At 43.0% G+C, this 20,211-nt stretch overlaps 1 protein-coding gene across 1 annotated transcript in view; it reads right to left on the bottom strand.

The window, feature by feature from the left end:
* The window catches only part of IFT122 (intraflagellar transport 122), an 87,816-nt gene that overhangs the window by 46,805 nt on the left and 20,800 nt on the right, over window positions 1–20,211 (bottom strand). The window contains 6 exon segments of the mRNA XM_031663090.1: window positions 4,175–4,250; window positions 6,860–7,036; window positions 8,774–8,920; window positions 9,920–9,986; window positions 12,230–12,306; window positions 15,135–15,213. Of these exon segments, the coding sequence (XP_031518950.1) occupies window positions 4,175–4,250; window positions 6,860–7,036; window positions 8,774–8,920; window positions 9,920–9,986; window positions 12,230–12,306; window positions 15,135–15,213 (623 nt within the window).

Raw genomic sequence — 20,211 nt, 5'->3', positions numbered from 1 at the left:
GCTCTGTCACCCAGGCTGGAGTGCAGTGGTAAGAGTTCACTGCAGCCTTGAACTCCTCAGCTTGGAAATACTCCTGCTTCAGCCTCCTGAGATGCTAGGACAATAGGTGCCTGCCACCTCGCCTGGCTAATTTGTTTGTTTGTTTTTAGGGATGAAGTCTCTCTATGTAGCCCAGGCTAGTCTTGAACCACGATCCTGGCCTCAAGTAATCCTCCCTCCTCGGCCTCCAAAAGTACTGGGATTACAGGCACAAGCCACCATGCCCAGCTGCAGATGAGAATTTTAAAACAGCTATTGGCAGGGCACGGTGGCTCAAGCCTGTAATCCCAGCACTTTGGGAGGCCGAGACGGGTGGATCACAAGGTCAGGAGATCGGGACCATCCTGGCTAACCCGGTGAAACCCCGTCTCTACTAAAAAATACAAAAAAAAAAACTAGCCGGGCGAGGTGGCGGGCGCCTGTAGTCCCAGCTACTTGGGAGGCTAAGGCAGGAGAATGGCGTGAACCCAGGAGGCGGAGCTTGCAGTAAGCTGAGATCCGGCCACTGCACTCCAGCCTGGGCAACACAGCGAGACTCCGTCTCAAAAAAAAAAAAAAAAAAAAAAAACCAGCTATTATAACTATGGTTAAGACGATAAAGAAAAATATGCTTGTAATGAATGAAAAGGAAAAAAGAACCAAATGGAAATTCTAGAACAGAAAAATGCAATAATAACTGAAACAAATATGCACTGAAAGAGCTTAAGAGAAATGTCAGAAGTTGCAGAAGAGTCAATGAAATTTAATACTGAACAACAGAAATCCTCCAATCTGAAGATCGGAGGGAAAAGAAGGGATTTTAAAAAATAATAACAGAGCCTCAATGACTTGGAGAACAATAACAAAAGGTCTAATGTAAGTGTAATTAGAGTCCCAGAGGAAAGGAAAGAATCGAGAAGAAGAAATATTTCAAGAAATCATGGCCAAAATGTTTCCACATTTGGTGAAAGACATAAAGATATCAATGTGTACATTCAAAAAGCTCAGTGAACACCAAGCAGAAAAATACAACAAATTGCTTAAGCATTCCAATATTGCTTAGGAACCTTAAATAATATACACTTTAAATATAATTCTTATATCTTTCCACTTAAAATCAGAAGTAGGCCAGATATAGTGGCTCACACCTGTATTCCCAAGAATTTGGGAAGCCAAGGCAGAAGAATCACTTGAGCCCAGGAGTTTGAGACCAGCCTGGACAACATAGAAGACCCTATCTCTAAAAAAAAAAATTTTTTTTAATTAGCAGGGTGTGGTGAAATGTGCCTATAGTCCCAGTCACTTGGAAGGCTGAGGTAGGAGGATTCCTTGAGCCCAGGGGGATCAAGGCTGTAGTGAGCCATGATCATGCCACTGCATTCCAGCCTGGGTAATAGGGTGGGACCTTTTCTCAAAAAATAAATAAATAAAATCAGACATATAAAATTACTCAATACAACTTTTAAATGGTCATTGCAAGACTAATCTGATAGATATTCTAATATGGATTCTGGCACCAGTATGCCTGGGTTTCACCAGGGTGGACCACAGACTAAATGTGTGCCTTTGGGCAAATTATTGAGCCTCTCTGTGCTTCAATTTTCTTGCATGTAATATGGTGATGATAACAGTATTTACCTCATAGGGTTGTTACAAGGATTAAGAGAGTTAATCCTTGTAAAGAGTTTATATAATGCCTGGAATTCAATAAATTTTAGCTATTATTATTATTAAGTCGATCCTCTTAAGTATTACCAACACTTCAAATGACAAAAATACACAAATTATACCTCAGGCTAACACAAAAGTATGGGTTTGATTTACTTCATCATCCTACATTTAATTCTAATCTTCCCAGATTGGGAAGGGAAGACACTTATCCACCAAGAAAACAATTTTACTGTCCCAAACAAGTTGGGGTTACCATCTCAGCAGGTTGAGGTTGCTTATCATGCAGAAACTTTGGGCCACAACACGAGCTCTGGGGCGGCATAGATGCAAGATATTTCCTGTGGCCCTCCGCCATGTTGAGCTCTTTTCTACTGTGGCCATAGCAACAAGACCCCATTCCCTCCCACTGCAGTGCGGTCATTTGTTCCCAAGAGTCTTCAGTACCCACATCCAGTGCCTCGTACACAGTAGGTGTACCTATAAATATCTGTTGAATGACGACGTACACACATTAAGCGGATGAATAGAGAGGGCCAGGGAAACTAGATGATAGTTAATTAAAATGAGAGTTTTAGGAAATCAACCACGGCAAACTGAGAAAACACTTCATTATCTGCTCCCTTTATCTTTTCTTTACTTGAATACAAAAGAAATGACCAATGGTAAAGCAGGAGTAGAAGAAATGGCCTAAAAGCTGGGCTACACACATCTAAAACTCTTCCTTCTTGCATGACATATTTTGAGGAATAAGGATGCTATGAAATTAAAGGCTTCACTGCACAGGCTGCATTTCTCACTTGCTTGGCTATGGTATGAAACCTGTATCCAGCACCTTTACTCTAATTCTTGGCGTTTCCTGCCTACTAATAAGTCATCCGACTACCATGCTCTCTATATTTTAATCCACCCTCCACGGAAACAAGTTATTCTTCTGAAGCAAGAATCTGTGATGCCACTTCCTGCCATCTATGGCTCCTGAATACTTACAGTATATGATGTTCGAACTTCTTATTCACACTACTCAGGTCCTTTATAATCACATCCTCGGCCAGGTGTGGTGGCAGCTCATGCCTATAATCCCAGCACTTTGGGAGGCTAAGGCAGGCAGATCACCTGAGGTCAGGAGTTTGAGACCAGCCTCACCAACATGGAGAAACCCCGTCTCTACCAAAAATACAAAATTAGCCAGGCGTGGTTGCACATGCCTGTAATCCCAGCTACTCAGGAGGCTGAGGCAGGAGAATCGCTTGAACCCGGGAGGCAGAGGTTGCAGTGAACCGAGATTGCACCATTACACACCAGCCTGGGCGACAGAGCGAGACTCTATCTCAAAACAAACAAACAAAAAATCATAGGCCGGGCGTACTGGCTCACACCTGTAATCCCAGCACTTTGGGAGGCCAAGGCGGAGGGATCACGAGGTCAAGAGATGGAGACCATCCTGGCTAACACAGTGAAAACCCGTCTCTACTAAAAATACAAAAAAAAAAAAAAAATTAGCCGGACGTGGTGGTGGGTGCCTATAGTCCCAGCAACTCAGGAGGCTGAGGCAGGAGAATAGTGTGAACCTGGGAGTTGGAGCTTGCAGTGAGCCAGGATGGCGCCACTGCACTCCAGCCTGGGCCACAGAGTGAGACTGCCTCAAAAAAAAAAAAAAAGAAAAAAGAAAAATCATGTCCCCACGTTCCTCTTAAGCTCTGTCTTCAGGTCACAAAATCTGAGATGCAGTCACCCTGTACAACTCATCATTCTCTGAAATGTCATATATTTTCATTCCTTCCTGCCTTGATACACGCTATTTTTTTTCTGCCTGAAACACCATTCCCAATATCCTCAGCCTAACTCAAAGCTAGCCTGCTCAAAGATAACTTGTAACAAGACCTCCCATCTCTACCAAGTGGTGATGTTACCCTCTTTTGTATCCCTAAAAGCCATCTATATAGCTTTCTATTATGTCACACACCGCACTACACAGGGGCTCTTTGCTATCAAGTGTGTCTCCGCCAGCCTGTGAGCTCTTGCAGGTAGAGACTATCACTTTCCCGGCTCTACGTCAGCAGATCCTCTGTGAAAGGGCTCTCCTAAGTGGTTACTCATAAATGTTAGTTGAATGAATGAAAGCAAATAGAGGAAAGTAAGGTCAAAACTAAGAGCTAGATTTTAAAGTCAAACCAATCTGGGTTTAACTCCTAGGCTCCACCATTTACTAGCCGTATGAAATCTCGGACATATAATTTCACTACTCTGAGTTCTGGTTTACTCATTACTAAAAAGTTGATAAGGAAAGTAGTACCCACTTCATTGGGTTTTATAAGAATAAAATAGGATAAAACGTGCAAAGCAGTGAGCACAGTACCTGGTATCACAGCAAACGCTCAATAAGCAGGAACTAACAATGATAATGTACAATGAATAGTAACAGAATCTCAGAAAATGAAAACATAACAGGCATGACTGCAATTGGATTTGCAATTGGATTACATACCTGTTTTCCACTCAGTTGGTAGAAGGAAATTTTCTGTCCCCAGTCAGCCACAGCCAGGATGTCATTACGTTCCTCTCTAATCAACAGAAGATAAAAGACGTTATGAAGGGCCACAGCCTGCTGATGAGTATAGCTCTAAGGGCTTAAACAACAGGAACAAGAGAGCCCTGGCCTCAGGTTGCCAAATGTTGTACAGCTTTACTGAGGCCAAAAGTTGTAATTTGGCCCAACCCATCCATCAGTCTTATGGGATGAAGCAGAGGTGAGGTTTAGCCTTCCTGGGATCTGCTTTTTCACTGAGTCCTCTGCTATGAGCTTATGGTGCTGGGGACACTGCTACAGCTGAAGAATATAAACCTCTCATTTCAGAGCTTACTGGGGAGCAACACTAAGACAGACAAGGCTCCAATATTGAGACTGCTTTTCTCTTACATACTGGAAAATGTGGGGAGATGGCAGAGAAACATCTCTTTCAATACAAACGCATTTTTTAATAGAAGGGAAACTTGCTTGCTCTTCCTGAAGAAAGAAAATTAACACCTAAAAATAGGTTCTCCTGCAGGTGGGGGTCCTTGCACAAGTGAAATGGTTTCTGACTGACTCTAATTTTCAAAAAAGAGCAATGGGCTCTCTGAAAACATGCAACTTGTCTTTGAAACTGATAACCTATGGGGATCAGTGCCATGGGGCTGGGACTGTAGGACCAGCACATAGGAGAAACTCCCTTGCCTGAGGCTAGGGAGCAAGCTACCTGGGAATCTAGTTCAAGAGAAAAGTGGCAGCACGTGGTGGCTCACGCTTGTAATCCCAGCACTTTGGGAGGTTGAAGCGGGTGGATCACCCGAGGTCAGGAGTTCGAGACCAGCCTGGCCAACATGGGGAAACCCTATCTTTACTGAAAATACAAAATTAGTCGGGTGTGGTGTCGCGTGCCTGTAATCCCAGCTACTCCAGAGGCTAAGGCACAAGAATCACTTAGAACCCAGGAGGCAGAGGTTGCAGTGAGCTGAGATCGTGCCACTGCACTCCAGCCTAGGTGACAGAGCCAGACTGACTCAAAAAAAAAAATGAAAAAAAAACCAAAAGCATTCCTAGCCTTTGAGGCTGGGTCTTAATCCACCTAATGTTGCCTCTTTGTTTATTAATTCCAGCTTTTCTGATCCCAGTGTCTTGTGGTCACCTGGTAGCACCACTGGATATGCAGGCAGACAAGCTAAGGCCTTGTTTGTAAAACCCAGTCAAGAGTGGCAAATGTCGGGCCGGGCGCGGTGGCTCAAGCCTGTAATCCCAGCACTTTGGGAGGCCGAGACGGGCGGATCACGAGGTCAGGAGATCGAGACCATCCTGGCTAACACGGTGAAACCCCGTCTCTACTAAAAAAATACAAAAAAAAACTAGCCGGGCGAGGTGGCGGGCGCCTGTAGTCCCAGCTACTCGGGAGGCTGAGGCAGGAGAATGGCGTAAACCCGGGGGGCGGAGCTTGCAGTGAGCTGAGATCCGGCCACTGCACTCCAGCCTGGGCGACAGAGCGAGACTCCGTCTCAAAAAAAAAAAAAAAAAAAAAAAAAAAAAGAGTGGCAAATGTCATAGGCACTAACTCAAAACTAAGGGAAAAGAGACAAAGGCCAAGAGGGATGTTATGAGGGAGCCTGCAGATGATCTTTGTGTGAACTGGCACTGAAGTCCAAAGTACAAACAATCCAGGAGCCCAGCCCACCAGTGAGCCCTCTTGGGGAGGCCACATATGGCTCTGGGCTGGGCTCAGTCCCTGTGAGGTGGATTAGTGATTTTCAACCCCCTTTTTTCTCCTAGGGCAGTAGGATTCTTTACGAAACAAAAACTCACGTTGAAACAATCAAAAGCACTGAAATGGGGACCCAAAGCCATACCTTCCTCCTTTACCGTCCCCACTTCCTAGCCCCCATGACCTCAGGGTGGGATTCTTCCAAGGAAATTCAGGTACCATGGAAAACAGTTCGGAAAGTCCCAAGCTAGTGCCCAACTGTGATATCCTGGCTACCCCAGCTTTCCCCACTCTGGCCTGCCCATGTTTTCCCTACAGGCAATCTCGACTGAAGAGAAGAAAGAATGACTGGACAGCCAGGATTTGAGTGTGAGGACTGTGGCTAAGGTAAGGGCTCCCTCACTGACATGCATCCTAGAAAATGCAAAGTAAGGTAAGGGATAGTGTGGGAACAGGCTAAGAAACGTGTCCAGTAATAGAGGAAGTGTCGAATGATGGGGCATCCACAAAAGGGCACACGCTTCAGCCATTAAAAATCATGTTCTTTGAAGGATTTACAATGTTACTGGAAAGGGGTCACACTATAATGTTAAGTGAAAAAAAGCAGAATATAACTTAGTTAATTATATGAACACACTAAAAGACTAAGGAGAAATACACTAGATTGCTAACAGTGATTTCCTCAGGTGATGGGGTTTTATCAGAAAAGCTGAACTTTCTCCTTTAGTCTTTTCAGTATTTCCTATAGTTTCTCACAGGATCACTTTATAACCCACACACAATTTTTAAGGGTGTGTCTCCTTTTTTGGAAGGAGCTTTCACCCACAGTTCCCCCCAGTCCCTGTACTCCCTTGGCCAAGGAGCTTAACATCTGTCCTGGCAAGTCTGTGTGGGACCTGGGCCCTTGCCAGGAGGGTTCCCACTCATTGGGACACACTCACAAGTTGTCGTCCCTGGGACTGTTGTCTTCTTCCTCTGGTTCTTCCTCCTCTGCCTCACTACCCTGACTACTGTACACTGCTGACTTCAGAGTGGAAGGGATTTCCTGAAAATATCTGTTGACAATGACATCCTCGGCATCCTCATTCTCTCTGTTCATCCAGAAACTCTCCCATCGGCTGTAGACAGTAAGTAGTTGTTCAAAATTACATTGCCTAGAACTACACTAAAACTATAATTTAAAATCCTGTCAAGGAGCCCCTGGGGGCCGGGTGCAGTGACTCAATGCCTGTAATTCCAGCACTTTGGGAGACCGAGGCAAGTGAATCACCTGAGATCAGGAGTTCAAGACCAGCCTGACCAACATGGTGAAACCCTGTCTCTACCAAAAATACAAAAAATTAGACAGGTATGGTGGCATGTGCCTGTGATCCCAGCTACTCAGGAGGCTGAGGCGAAAGGATTGCTTGAACCTGGGAGGCGGAGGTTGCAGTGAGCCAAGATCGCACCACTGCACTCCAGCCTGGGTGACAGAGTGAGACCCTGTCTCAGAAAAAAAAAAAAAAAAAAAAAAAGATAATAAAAGTAAAAAATAAAAGGAGCCCCTGAACCCTACCTGGAGGAAGACAGCCACCAGTTATATAGGACATCCTGCTTCTCATGAATTAAAAATGGTAGCCTAGAGCCACAAAGTCCTCTGCAGCCACAAATCAAACAGCAGGAACTCTGGGGTGGGCTAATGGCCTTTGATAGCATTACACATGCATGGTACAGCATGGGCCAGACAAAATTATTCAGGAAGAAGCATAATAACCTTCCAAACAACCTTCTAAATCAAGTAGGCAACCATTTGTAAAGTGACATTGAGCTGGTAAACAAGTAGGACTTTTAATTTACCTTCAGAGGACTCCATAAAGGATACTGATGGTTTAATAGTATCATAGGATATATAAAGAGCATATAGGGTCAGGTGCAATGGCTCACACCTGTAATCCCAGCACTTTGGGAGACTGAGGTGTGTGGACAACCTGAGGTCAGGAGTTCAAGACCATGGCCAACATGGTGAAACCCATCTCTACTAAAAATACAAAAAATTAGCCAGGTGTGGTGGTGGGCACCTGTAATCCCAGCTACTCAGGAGGCTGAGACAGGAGAATTGCATGAACCCAGGAGGTGGAGATTGCAGTGAGCTGAGATTGCGCCATTGCACTCCAGGCTGGGCAACAGAGTGAGACTCCATCTCAAAAAAAAAAAAAAAAAAAAAAGCATATAATTAGTTTACTGTCAAAGTCACATGGACATAGAAAGGAAAGTGTGTACAAAATTTCAGAAGGTAGGTGCCAACTGCTCGTGTATCTCTAGGCTTTAGGGATGTCTGCAGACTTAATTTTGACTTTCTGGCAAAGGCAACAAAAAGGCTTATGAAAAAGCTATTTATTAACAGGTGGGCACATATTCTGCCCAAACTTGGAGGGAAGAACTAAAAAAGGAAAGGCAAAAATGAAGCCACAGCAGAGAGCTCCACTATTGATTCATAAGGAAACGGTCCTCCTGCATCACTCACACACCACACACACACCATACTCATGTACATGTGCACATACACATATGTGTGCATGCACATGTGTGCACACATGCCACACACACACTTTGGCCTGGCCTAAATAGCTCATCTGCTTTGCTAAAATCTCTAGGATGCATTCCAAAACTGAACTTTTCAGCAGGCTCTTAAAAAATTCCATACATTCTTAGGTAGCAGGACTGTTAAAAAAAAAAATCCATACAAATGGAACAGGTTCTTAAACAGACTATTCAAGTGAGGTGAGAGGCCTTTGAATCTAGGGAGACCTCAGGAAGGCAGAAAGCCCTTCTTCATGATGGTGTTTGTTCTAGAAGGAGGACAATTTAAAGAGTACCTTGAAGGGTTCCAGCAGATGGACCATATTGGCGAAAGGGAGCCCCCTGGCCGCTCGATCTTCACTTTCTCCTCGCCATTTTTGTTCCGTATGCTGATGATCCCATTGAACATCCCCAGCGCCAGGTACTGACCATCATTTGTCCAGCTGTGCACACAGCCAACAAAAGGCATGGGGATAGAGGAAGCACCCCACAGAAGGTAAAACTAGTGAGGATGATGCCTTGGTTTGAAATAAAAGTCTGATGAGGCAGCAACAGCTGGGATGGATATGGTTTCATTATTGCCAGTCCTGACATAAAGTCAGAGGATCAAACTTAAAATGCTATTTAGTTCTGTAATCAACAATGAGAAGTGAAGGCACTATTTGGTACCTTTTTCTGAGCTCCCCCAGCCCTGTGTACACACCTCTATGACAGCCCTTACCTTGTGCCTACATCTCTGGGCCAGCCACCACTTCCCACTCTCCATCTCAATCCCCTAGCACTTAAAGAGCACCTTAAGAACAGACTTGGTGTCTTCCAATCCCTAGGACAGTGCTTGCTTTGTAGAGGGTGCTCAGATGCTGAACGGAAGGGATATACTCCTAGAAGCTGAACAGCTACCATTTTGAGTGTCTGCTGTACACCAGGTGCTGTCCTGCATGCTTTACACTCGTAAGTTTGTGTACATTTCACGACAATCCCGTCAAGTCAGTATTTTTACCCTATTTGTCAGATGAGGAATATAAAGCTCCAGCTCAGAAAGATTTAGTAACTTTCTTGAGGTCACATGGCCTGTCAATGACAGATTCTGGATTCTAATCCAGGTCTAGCATCAAAGTGTGGGAGGGAAAGCTTTCTTCCCCACAGATGCTGCCTGGACAATGACAGCCTCACATTTTCTACAAGCTTCCACTCAGTATAGCTGGGTGTTGAGGCTTGTTGCTAGGTAACTGCATGAAGGCAACTTGTAGTTCTCTTTTGCTTCATGATCAAAGGCATAGGTCTTTCCCATTGAGGAGACCAAAAAAGAAGAAAAAAGGAAATACAGGGGCCTAAACCAACTACTTAACACAAGACCTTCTCCGCTGCATGAAATAATTGGATTTTGAAAGTCTGTGTGGAAGATGAAGGAACATAAATCTTATTGTCAGAGCTGCACTTACCTGCAGCAGATGATCTTGCTGCTTGATTTGTGTTTGGAGACAGACTTCTGTTCAGGAGACCACAACCCTTCAATGCATAATAATATAAAAGAAGATGGATTGGTTGGAATACTACCCAGCAATAAAAAGGAACAAATAATTGAAACATACAACAACTTAGATGGATCTCCAGGACTTTATGCTGAATGAAAAAACACAATCTCAAAAGGTCATATACTTACTGTACGATTCTATTTCTATAACATTCTTGAATGACAACATTATAGAAATGGAGAACGGATTTGTGGTTACCAGGGTTTGGAAATAACTGGAGGTAAGGTGAGTAGATATGACAGTAAGTGGTAACTTCATGGTGATGGCTTAGCTCTGTGTTGCACTGGCGGTAATCTACACATGTGATAAAACAACAGAACTATATAATATACACACTTTGTGCCAGTCTCAGTTTCCTAGTCTTGATATTGTATAATAGTTACATAAGATGGATCCACTAGGGGAAACTGGATGAAAAGTACATAGACTTCTTGATACCATCTTTGTAACTTACCATGAATCTATAATTCTTTCAGAAGAAAAATAAGATAGATTGGTAAAGTGCCAGCCAACTTTTCAGGGATCTGACTCTCAAAGAAATGACAATTTCACTGTTCATAACTCTGACATTGCAACCAGAATATAACCTAGCATTTAAAATAACAATGCTGCTTTCTGAAAATCTAGTTTTCTTTCATAGGTCTCAATCACAACACATAGACCCTATCTGAGCTGTGCCTCTTCCATGGCATACTGGTCACCTAAGGCTTGCTCCTCCCTGTCCCAGATGCCCTGGTTCAGTGCCTCATAGCAACAAGTATATGTCTAGATAACATAAGCAAATTATTCTATTTGCCAAGTTGCGAAGTACAATCAAGAAGGTAACTCCAGTGCACAAATATATAGCCAAGTGCAACATCAAACAAGTTATTTTTTGCCTTTCCCCTGGTCCAAAACGCTTCTCCAAACATTTTGACTTGTGCACATGTTATCTGTGTTCCACTAAGCCTGCCTGGAGCTCCCAGCTGGAGGAACCTCCTTCTTCCTGGGCCTCCTTCAGCAGTGCTTAGCAGGGCAGGCTTTCTATGTAATCACCTGGTCTAAGGTCCAAGCCCTGGTTCCTCTACCTACTAGCTAAGGGACCTTTACCTCTTTTTCATCAGTAGGGTGGGAATAATACCTGACACCTCAGGGGCTGTCATAAAGCTCAAATGAAAATTCATTTCTAATCCTCAGAACAGTGCCTAGCACACTGCAAGCATTCAACTTTAATATTGTATTTTTTAAAATCCCACCTTCCCCTAAGACCGTAAGTTCCTCGAGGGTAGGGATTCTATTTTGTCTTTTTAATCTTCCAGTATAAGCATACAGACCAGTGCTTCACATGAAGAAAATGCTATAAAATACGTTAAACAAATGATAGGCCTTTCTCCATGTATTTATACAATTGGCTTTCAATTCCATTCTCTCTTTTGAACCTCAGAACCAGAACCGTATCATTGAGACAGTGAGTAGCATGCTCCTTTTAGATAAGGGAACTGAAACACTGAGAGGGATTAGGCCTCTGACTCCTCATCTAGTGACTCCATTGTATCCACTAGCAAGGAACACAGACTGATAGAGCTGAAAACAGAATTAACCATTAATGGAAATAACCTATAAGCCTCTGCCCAATTTCACTCCCTTCCTCCCTCCATAGACATTTTACTGATACATCTTTTGTGCCAGTACTACACCAGTACTGTAATGCTGGCACGGGACCATGGCCAGGATGAACTCCTCAAGGTGTTCAGCCCCTCAGGGAGGACAGCTACAGCCGCCCCAACAAGTAATGATGACAAACTGTGCAAGAAGTACAAGTGCAACAGTGAAGAATTTCACATACACACAGATGTGGGTCAATACAAAGGTGAGGACAACTGCACTGTCCCTGCCACGGTGAGTCAGGGAAGGCTTCCTAGAGGCAGTAACACCAAGGGAAGGCTTCCCAGAGGCAGCAACATCAAGTTATGCCTGTGCCCTCCCAATCTTCTTACCATTTCCTTTGCTGGGGCCCTTCCTGTAGTCTCTGATGTCTCACCAGAGTAAAGGTCACCATTCACTATCTTGGTTTCTACACGATTTAAAGAATAACTGTCAGCCTCCCCTCAGTCATTGAAGGCAGAGAAGTAGTATTAACTCTCTCAGGATAAAATCACCATATTCTGAATGCATTTCAGCATTTTTAGCCCAGATTTTCAGTTATTTCAGGACAGGACATCAGGAATCAGAACCTACCAAAGTCACTGGAGGAACAAGATGCCAGTTGATGAGTAATAGGATTGTAGGAGACACACTGTATAGCATCATTGTGCCTGGGAAGTAAACAACTGTAGATTACTATGCAGCAAACCACAAACATTTCAGTGGCTACAACTGAAGATTTTAATAATGAGCCCACAGCCTCTGACTACAGACCACTTGCACTTCTGCACGTGACCAACAAAAAGCACAGAAATTAATTCTCCTACTCCAAAATAATTAATTCTTCTCACCTACTGTTTTCTTTTTTATAGAGATGGGGACTCGCTTTTGGCCAGGTTGGTTTTGAACGCTTGGCCACAAGCAATCCTTCCACCTTGGCCTTTAGGTACTTTATTTGTGGTTGTTACTCTTACTGTTTTGCGGAGGCCCAGAAATGTAAGATGGAGGTGCAATGAAAACATTACAGACCAAGATCTGGAAACATGAGAGATCCTTCGACAACAATGAAAACTGAGCAAATCATGTACCATGCATGGCATCTTAGCCCCAGTTTTATTCCTTCACTTGTGGGTAATACTTTACTTACAACATCACTCATTCATTCATTCATTTATTCAAAAATTATTTGTTGATTTGTACACCCATGTTCATAGCAGCATTATTCATAATAGCTAAGAAGTGGAAGCAACACAAGTGTCCATCAACAGATGAATGGATAAAGAAAATGTGGTCTATATATACAAAGGAATAATATTCAGACTTAAAAAGGAAGGAAGCTGAGCCCAGTGGCTCACACCTGTAATCCCAGCAGTTTGGGCACCCGAGGGAGGATTGTTTGAGCTCAGGAGTCATAGTGAGACCTCATCTTCACAAAAAATAATAATAATAAAGAAAAAAAAGGAAGTAAATTCTGACACATGCTACAACACAGATGAGCCTTAAGGACATTACGTGAAATGAAATAACCCAGCCACAAAAGAACAAATATTGTATGACTCTACTTATATGAGGTATGTAAAGCAGTCAAACTCAGAGAGAAAGAAAGTAGAATGGTGGTTTTCAGGGGCTGGGGGTAGGAGAGAAGGGTGAGCAGGTAATTTGAAGGATATAGAATTTTAGTTTAGCAGGATAAAAGAGTTTGGGAGATTGGTTGCACCACAATGTAAATGTATTTAACATTAAACTGTAAACTTAAAAAGTAGTTAATATGATAAATTTTATGTCATGTATATTTTACCACAATTGAAAAGAGGCCAGGTGCAGTGGCTCATACTTGTAATCCTAGTAGTTAGAGGACAGATTGAGCCAAGGAGTTCAAGACCAGTATGGGCAACAAAGTGAAACCCTGCCTCTACCAAGAAAAAAAAATTTAAAAATTGGCCAGGTGGTACCTGCCCTGCCATTTGGGAAGCTGAAGTAAGAGGACTGTTTGAGCCTGGGAGGTTGTAGTTGCAGTGAGCTAGGTACCACTGTGCTGTAGCCTGGGAGACAGAGCAAGACCCAATCAAGAAGAGAAGGGAAGGGGAGGAAAGAAGGAAGGAGGGAGGAAGGGAGGGAGGAACGGAGGAAGAAGGGAAAGAAAAAGAAAGAAAGAAAGAAAGAAAGAAAGAAAGAAAGAAAGAAAGAAAGAAAGAAAGAAAGAAAGAAAGAAAGAAAGAAAGAAAGAAAGAAGAGAGAGAGAGGAAGGAAGGAAGGAAGGAAGGAAGGAAGGAAGGAAGAAGAAGGGAAGGAAGGAAGGAAGGAAGGAAAGGAAAGGAAAGGAAGGAAAGGAAGGGAAGGGAAGGAAAGGAAGGGAAGAAAGGGAAGAAAGGGAAGAAAGGGAAGAAAGAAAGAAAGAAAGAAAGAAAGAAAGAAAGAAAGAAAGAAAGAAAGAAAGAAAGAAAAGAAAAGAAAAGAAAGAAAGAAAGAAAGAAAGAAAGAAAGAAAGAAAGAAAGAAAGAAAGAATTGGTGAGTGCTAATTATGGATGAGCTAGGCATTGTATCAGGGACACAAGAGTGAGAAAAAAAAAAGATGCAGTATCTGCTCTTATGGAACTTAGGAAGGAAGGAAGGAAAGAAAGAAGGAAAGAAGGAAAGAGAAAGAAAGAAAAAGAAAGAAAGAGAGAGGGAGGGAGGGAAAGAAAGAGAGAGAGAGAGAGAAAGAAAGAAAGAAAGAAAGAAAGAAAGAAAGAAAGAAAGAGAAAGAAAGAAAGAAAGAAAGAAAGAAAGAAGAAAAGAAAAGAAAAGAAAAGAAAAGAAAAGAAAAGAAAAGAAATTGGTGAATACCAAGTATGGGCTAGGCATCGTATCAGGGACACAAGAGTGAGAAAAAAAAAACAGATGCAGTATCTGCTCTTATGGAACTTACAGGCTGATGAGCAATACTAATCAGTCACCAGAATAAATCTAAAACTGCAATTGTGAGAAATGCCTCAAAAGAGATCTGCCCCAGCCTAGAGAGGCAGGAAAGTCCTTACAAAGAAAGTGACATTTCAGTCTGAGATTTGCAGGGTAAGTAGGGACTAACTAGTAGAGGAACAGGGGAAGAACACAGCAGATCCCCAATAGTGAGAGGAGGCCTGGAGCACACTGACCCCAAGTTTCTGACATTTGACACTGGGTGGATATAAGGCCATTCTCTGAGATAGGGCCACTGGAAGATGACAAGTTGGGGGTGGGATAAAGTCTACAATGTCAGATGAACTGAGATGAGCTTCATGAAAGCACCTGGCCCAGTGCTGACCACGCCAGTAAGCGGCCAAGAAATATTCATTAACTTATTCACTACTCAATCTTCCTATACCAACCACACACACCCACAACTTAATTTCAAGTTCAATTTAAGAGAAAAAAGTTTTCTCCTACATCTTTTCTAAGATGTAGCCTCTAAGAGGATTTTGCTGCAATTATTCAATAAGCATCAAACTCATAATACTGTACACCTAAATGGTTACTTACGTGTACTTCAGAATGCCTTCCAGTTTTGATGTCCAGATAATAACGCTTTTGTCAGCTGATCCAGAAGCAAAGCGCTTGCCTAAAAGTGTTTTTAAAATGGAAAGTCTTACATTTATCTTAAACCAGCATTTCCCAGAGAGAATTCTTTAGAAAACTAGTTCTTTAAGGTACCTAATAAGTGTTAGCTTCTTTACTACTTCTTATCAGTACTGGGAGGCAGGACCTTGGAGTCAGAATATTTGGGTTCCAAACCTGCTTTGTCTGACACTGAGTAAACAGAGATGTATTGGGGGCCTACTACTATGTAGTTGTCATGTTCTATGCTAGGGATCAAGTAATGATTAAAACACACATGATCCCTACTTCATAAAGTTTAGTCTAGTGTAAGAAGTAGGCATCAAATTAATCTAACAAAAATACAACGTGGTAAGACACAGATCCTATGAAAGAGAATAACTAGGGAACTTGATTTACTTTTTTACTTAAATTTTTATTTTTGACAAATATCTACTTATGAAGTACAATGTGATATTTTATGTACATACACACTGAAGAATGATTAAGCTAATTAACATATCCATCACTGCAGATACTTTTTTTTTATAGTGAGAACATTTAAAATCTATTCCTGGCCGGGCACGGTGGCTCATGCCTGTAATCCCAGCACTTTGGGGGGCCAAGGCAGGTGGATCACGAGGTCAGGAGATGGAGACCATTCTGGCTAACACGGTGAAATCCCTTTTGGTAAAAATACAAAAACAAAATTAGCCAGGCCTGGTGGCAGGTGACTGTAGTCCCAGCTACTCGGAAGGCTGAGGCGGGAGAATGGCGTGAACCCAGGAGGTGGAGCGTGTAGTGAGCCGAGATCTTACCACTGCACTTCAGCCTGGGCAACAGAGCGAGACTCCATCTCAAAAAAAAAATCTATTCTTGTACCAGTTTTGAAAAATAGGCTATTATTAACTATGGTCACCATGCTGTGCAACAGATCTCAAAAATGTACTCCTTTTGTCTGACTGAAACTACCCTTTGGTCGACATCTCCTGGGGGACCTAATTTAGATGAGGGAAGGTTTCTCTAAGGATGAGATCCTTCAGTGGAGACCTAAAGGATGAGCAGAGCTTAGCCAGATGTAGAGAGGAGAAAGACCCATCCACATGGATGGAACAGATGTGCAAAGGCCCTGAAGCAGGAAAAGCCTGGCATGTCTGAGGGAATGAGCGGAGTCATCATGGAACTGAGGGAAGGGTGAGGTGGGTTGTGGAAGGATCTCTTGGGACCTCAGGGACACATTAGAGGCCTTGCTCTTTATTCTAACGCAATGTGAAGGCAAAGAAAGGTTTTAAGCAAAGAGTGGTAGATCAGATTTGCATTTTCATACTACTTGGGCTTTATGAAGGAACAGACTGGAGAGAGGCAACATATAATAAGTAATTTGTTATTAATTATACTGTTACACATTTATAAGTATTTGGGAGAGGATCATGGCATCATGGCAGCAAACAATGGGGTCTTCACCTACTCTGGTGAAAGATGAGGAATAAGAGGTAAGCATGAGCCACATTCTGTACACCTTAAGGACTTTCAGACTTTATTCACAGGGCAAGTGGAAGGTGACCTTGGGCAAGTCACTGTTCTCTGAGCCTCAATGCCTTCATCTGAAACACAGGAATAGTATCTTCCTCAGTCTTTTTGTGGGACTCAACTAAGATAGTATCTGTAAAGTATTTTTTTTTTTTTTTTTTTTTTTTGAGACCAAGTCTCACTCTGTTGCCCAGGCTGGAGTGCAGTGGCACGATCTCAGCTCACCTGCATCAGTCTCCCAAGTAGCTGGGACTACAGGCGCCACCACCACACCCGGCTACTTTTTTGTATTTTTCGTAGAGATGGGGTTTCTCCATGTTGGGCAGGCTGGTCTTGAACTCCTGACCTCAGGTGATCTGCCTCCCAAAGTGCTGGGATTACAGGCATGAGTCACCACCCCTGGCCCTTTTTGAGACGGCGTCTAGCTCTGTCACCCAGGCCAGAGAGTAGTGGCATAATCTCGGCTCACTGCAACCTCCGCCTCTCAGGTTCAAGCAATTCTCCTGCCTCAGCCTCCCAAGTAGCTGGGATTACAGGCACACACCACCATGCCTGGCTAATTTCTGTATATTTAGTAGAGATGGGGTTTCACTGTGTTGACCAGGCTTGTCTCGAACTCCTGACCTCGTGATCCACCTGCCTTGGCTTCCCAAAGTACTGGGATCACAAGCATGAGCCACCACGCCCGGCCAACTACCTTTTATAGTAGCTGAAATAGTAGATATTAGGGTGAGCCGTATGATATTGCTGCAAATACTAAAGAAACAAAGAAACTGCTCTTACTATTTCCATCACTCCTCCTTCATCCTGGTAGGTAGCAGGTGATGTGATGAAAAGCATAAGCTTTGGGCTTAGAGTCTCTGGGTCAGAATTCCTAGAGATCTCACTGAACAGCTGTATGACCCAAACAAGCTACTGAAGGGCTCTATGATTTCCTTATTTGAAAAATGGATATAATGTTAGTATTTACCTCATGGTTGGTGTGAAGATTAAATGAGTGTATGTATGTGTGTACATACAGTTGACCCCTGAACAACATGAGTTTTAACTACATGAGTCCACTTTTACATGTGAATTTTCTTTTGCCTCTGTCTCCCTGGCACAGCATCACCAACCCCTCCTCTTCCTCCTCCTCCTCCTCCTCCTCAGCCTATTCAACCTGAAAACAATGAAGACAAAGACCTTTATGATGATCCACTTCCATTTAATGAAGAGTGTATATTTTTCTTTTTTCTCAATTAACATTTTATCTAGCTTACTTATTTTAAGAATACAATGTATAATACATATAATATTAAAAATGTGTTAACTGTTTATGTTACAGGTAAGGCTTGTGGTCAACAGTAGGCTATTAATAGTGAAGTTTTGGGGGGTTCAGAAATTACATGCAGATTTTTTACTGCACAGGGAGTGGCACCCCCAACCCCTGTGTTGCTTAGAACTGGGCCTGGAATAGAAGCAACACTAAAAAAAAATTAGCTATTTCTATTATTTCTTCATATTATATTGTTTTTCTTGAACAAAAAAACTATGTCTTACATACTTTTATATCATGGTTGCTCATTAAATACTTACTAAACTTGGGCCAGGAGCGGTGGCTCATGCCTGTAATCCCAGCACTTTGGGAGGCCGACGTGGGCGGATCACAAGGTCAGGAGTTTGAGACCAGCCTGAACAATGTGGTGAAACCCTGTCTCTACTAAAAATACAAAAATTAGCTGGGCATGGTGGTGTGCACCTGTAGTCCCAGCTATTCAGGAGGCTGAGGCAGGAGAATCGCTTGAACCAGGGAGTTGGAGGTTGCCGTGAGCTGAGATCGCACCACTGCACTCCAGCCTGGGCGACAGAGCGAGATTTTGTCTCAAAAAAAAAAAAAAAAAAAGTATTAAACTTAAGGGAGAAATCAGAAACAAGTAGACTTAAAAGAGCAATTCAGTGTATCTCAATCTTCAGGTTTGAAAGGAAAAAACCAGTTCCGAGGACTAAAAGACTTTTTAATCATCATACAGGTGTCATGAAGAGGCAGCGTGATACACCAGAAAGGACAAGGGCTCTGCAGTCAGAGGACCTGGGTTAGGCCTGCCTCTGCCACCATCACCTGTAACTGCTCCAAGTCTGTTTTCTCATCTTTGAGCAGGGATAAGAGTCCCCTTGCTGCCTGCTTCAGAGAGTTGTTGGGAGCATCAAATGAGATGTGTGTGACATGACTCTGGAAAGTGCTGTGCAAATGCCACTACCGACGGGTCACACTCTGACATCCCCAAGTGCCTTAATGGTGTTGCAGGTCAAAGAGTCCTGCTATGCTTATAAACACCAGAGGCATCAGAGGCCCAATAGCTCTTCTGTACCTACTGGGCCTTATACCGGGCCCTTGACTGGCCCACGTTTCTCAAGAGCCACTAGGATGAGACAGAAACAGTTCAGCTCTCCAGCCTCCCTCCTCACAGGTCTCCCTAAAACATTATTCTGAACTTGAACTCAAACATGCACACACACACACACACACACACACACAAAATATGACTACCATGGTATAGCACACCTGACTATAAAGCAAGAAATTAGTTTTGTCTTTGGGCCAACCTGCTGCAAGGCCTTGGCAAGTCACATGACCTGCCTTTTTTTTTTAGAGACGGAGTCTAGCTCTGTCACCTAGGCCAGATTTTAGGGAGTCTCACTATGTTGCCCAGGCTGGTCTCAATCCTGCCTTAAGCAATTTTCCCAACTTCAGGTTCCCAGAGCTTTAGGATTATAGTAGGATTATAGGCATGAGCCACCGTGCCCGGCCAATTGTCTATGTCTTTATGCAGGGCTAAAGTGAAAAGACTGGACTAATCAGACTAAATTATATGCACGAAATTCTGCATATATATGAAGAATCTACATTTTTCTAGAAAGTGGTCTAAAGCTTCCATCTGACTATCAAAGAGGCCCATCAGCCAAAAGAAGTTAAAAAATCTGGGACTGGAATGATCTCCAAGGTTCATTCAAGCATTATAACGTTACAATTTTGTGACTTCTTGGCAGTGGCTACAGAATGTTATCTCTAATGTTATCTATTTGACACATGAAGAAATCGTGACTCAGACTCAATAACCAGCTCAAACTCACAGAATTCTGGTGTTGGGTTGGGGTTGGAACTCACAACTGTCTCATTCCAAAGCCCATGTTCTTCCCACTAATCCTATGCTGTGGGACAACATGGATTATTTTAAAATAAATTTAAATCTCAGTTTCATGCATCACTTCCCTTCCTTCCCAACCCACCTGGTACCCCAACTGTAACAATCCTTCAACCCCACCAGAACCTACTACTTCTCCATTGCTGTCCTCTCTCTCTTCATTATTCAGCCAACAATTCAAGGTTAATGTACATAATTATTTATCTGTATACACTTTCTGCTCCCTTGCCCTCCTACTTCATCTTCAAATGTGCTTGCAAAACCACCTCTGGTTAAATTCATCTCTTCTGTCTCACAACTATGCAGCTCAA

This window comes from Papio anubis, chromosome 2 (genome assembly GCF_008728515.1).
Source record: "Papio anubis isolate 15944 chromosome 2, Panubis1.0, whole genome shotgun sequence".
In the NCBI taxonomy this organism is placed as follows: domain Eukaryota; kingdom Metazoa; phylum Chordata; class Mammalia; order Primates; family Cercopithecidae; genus Papio; species Papio anubis.
This window is presented reverse-complemented; position numbering and strand designations above follow the sequence as displayed.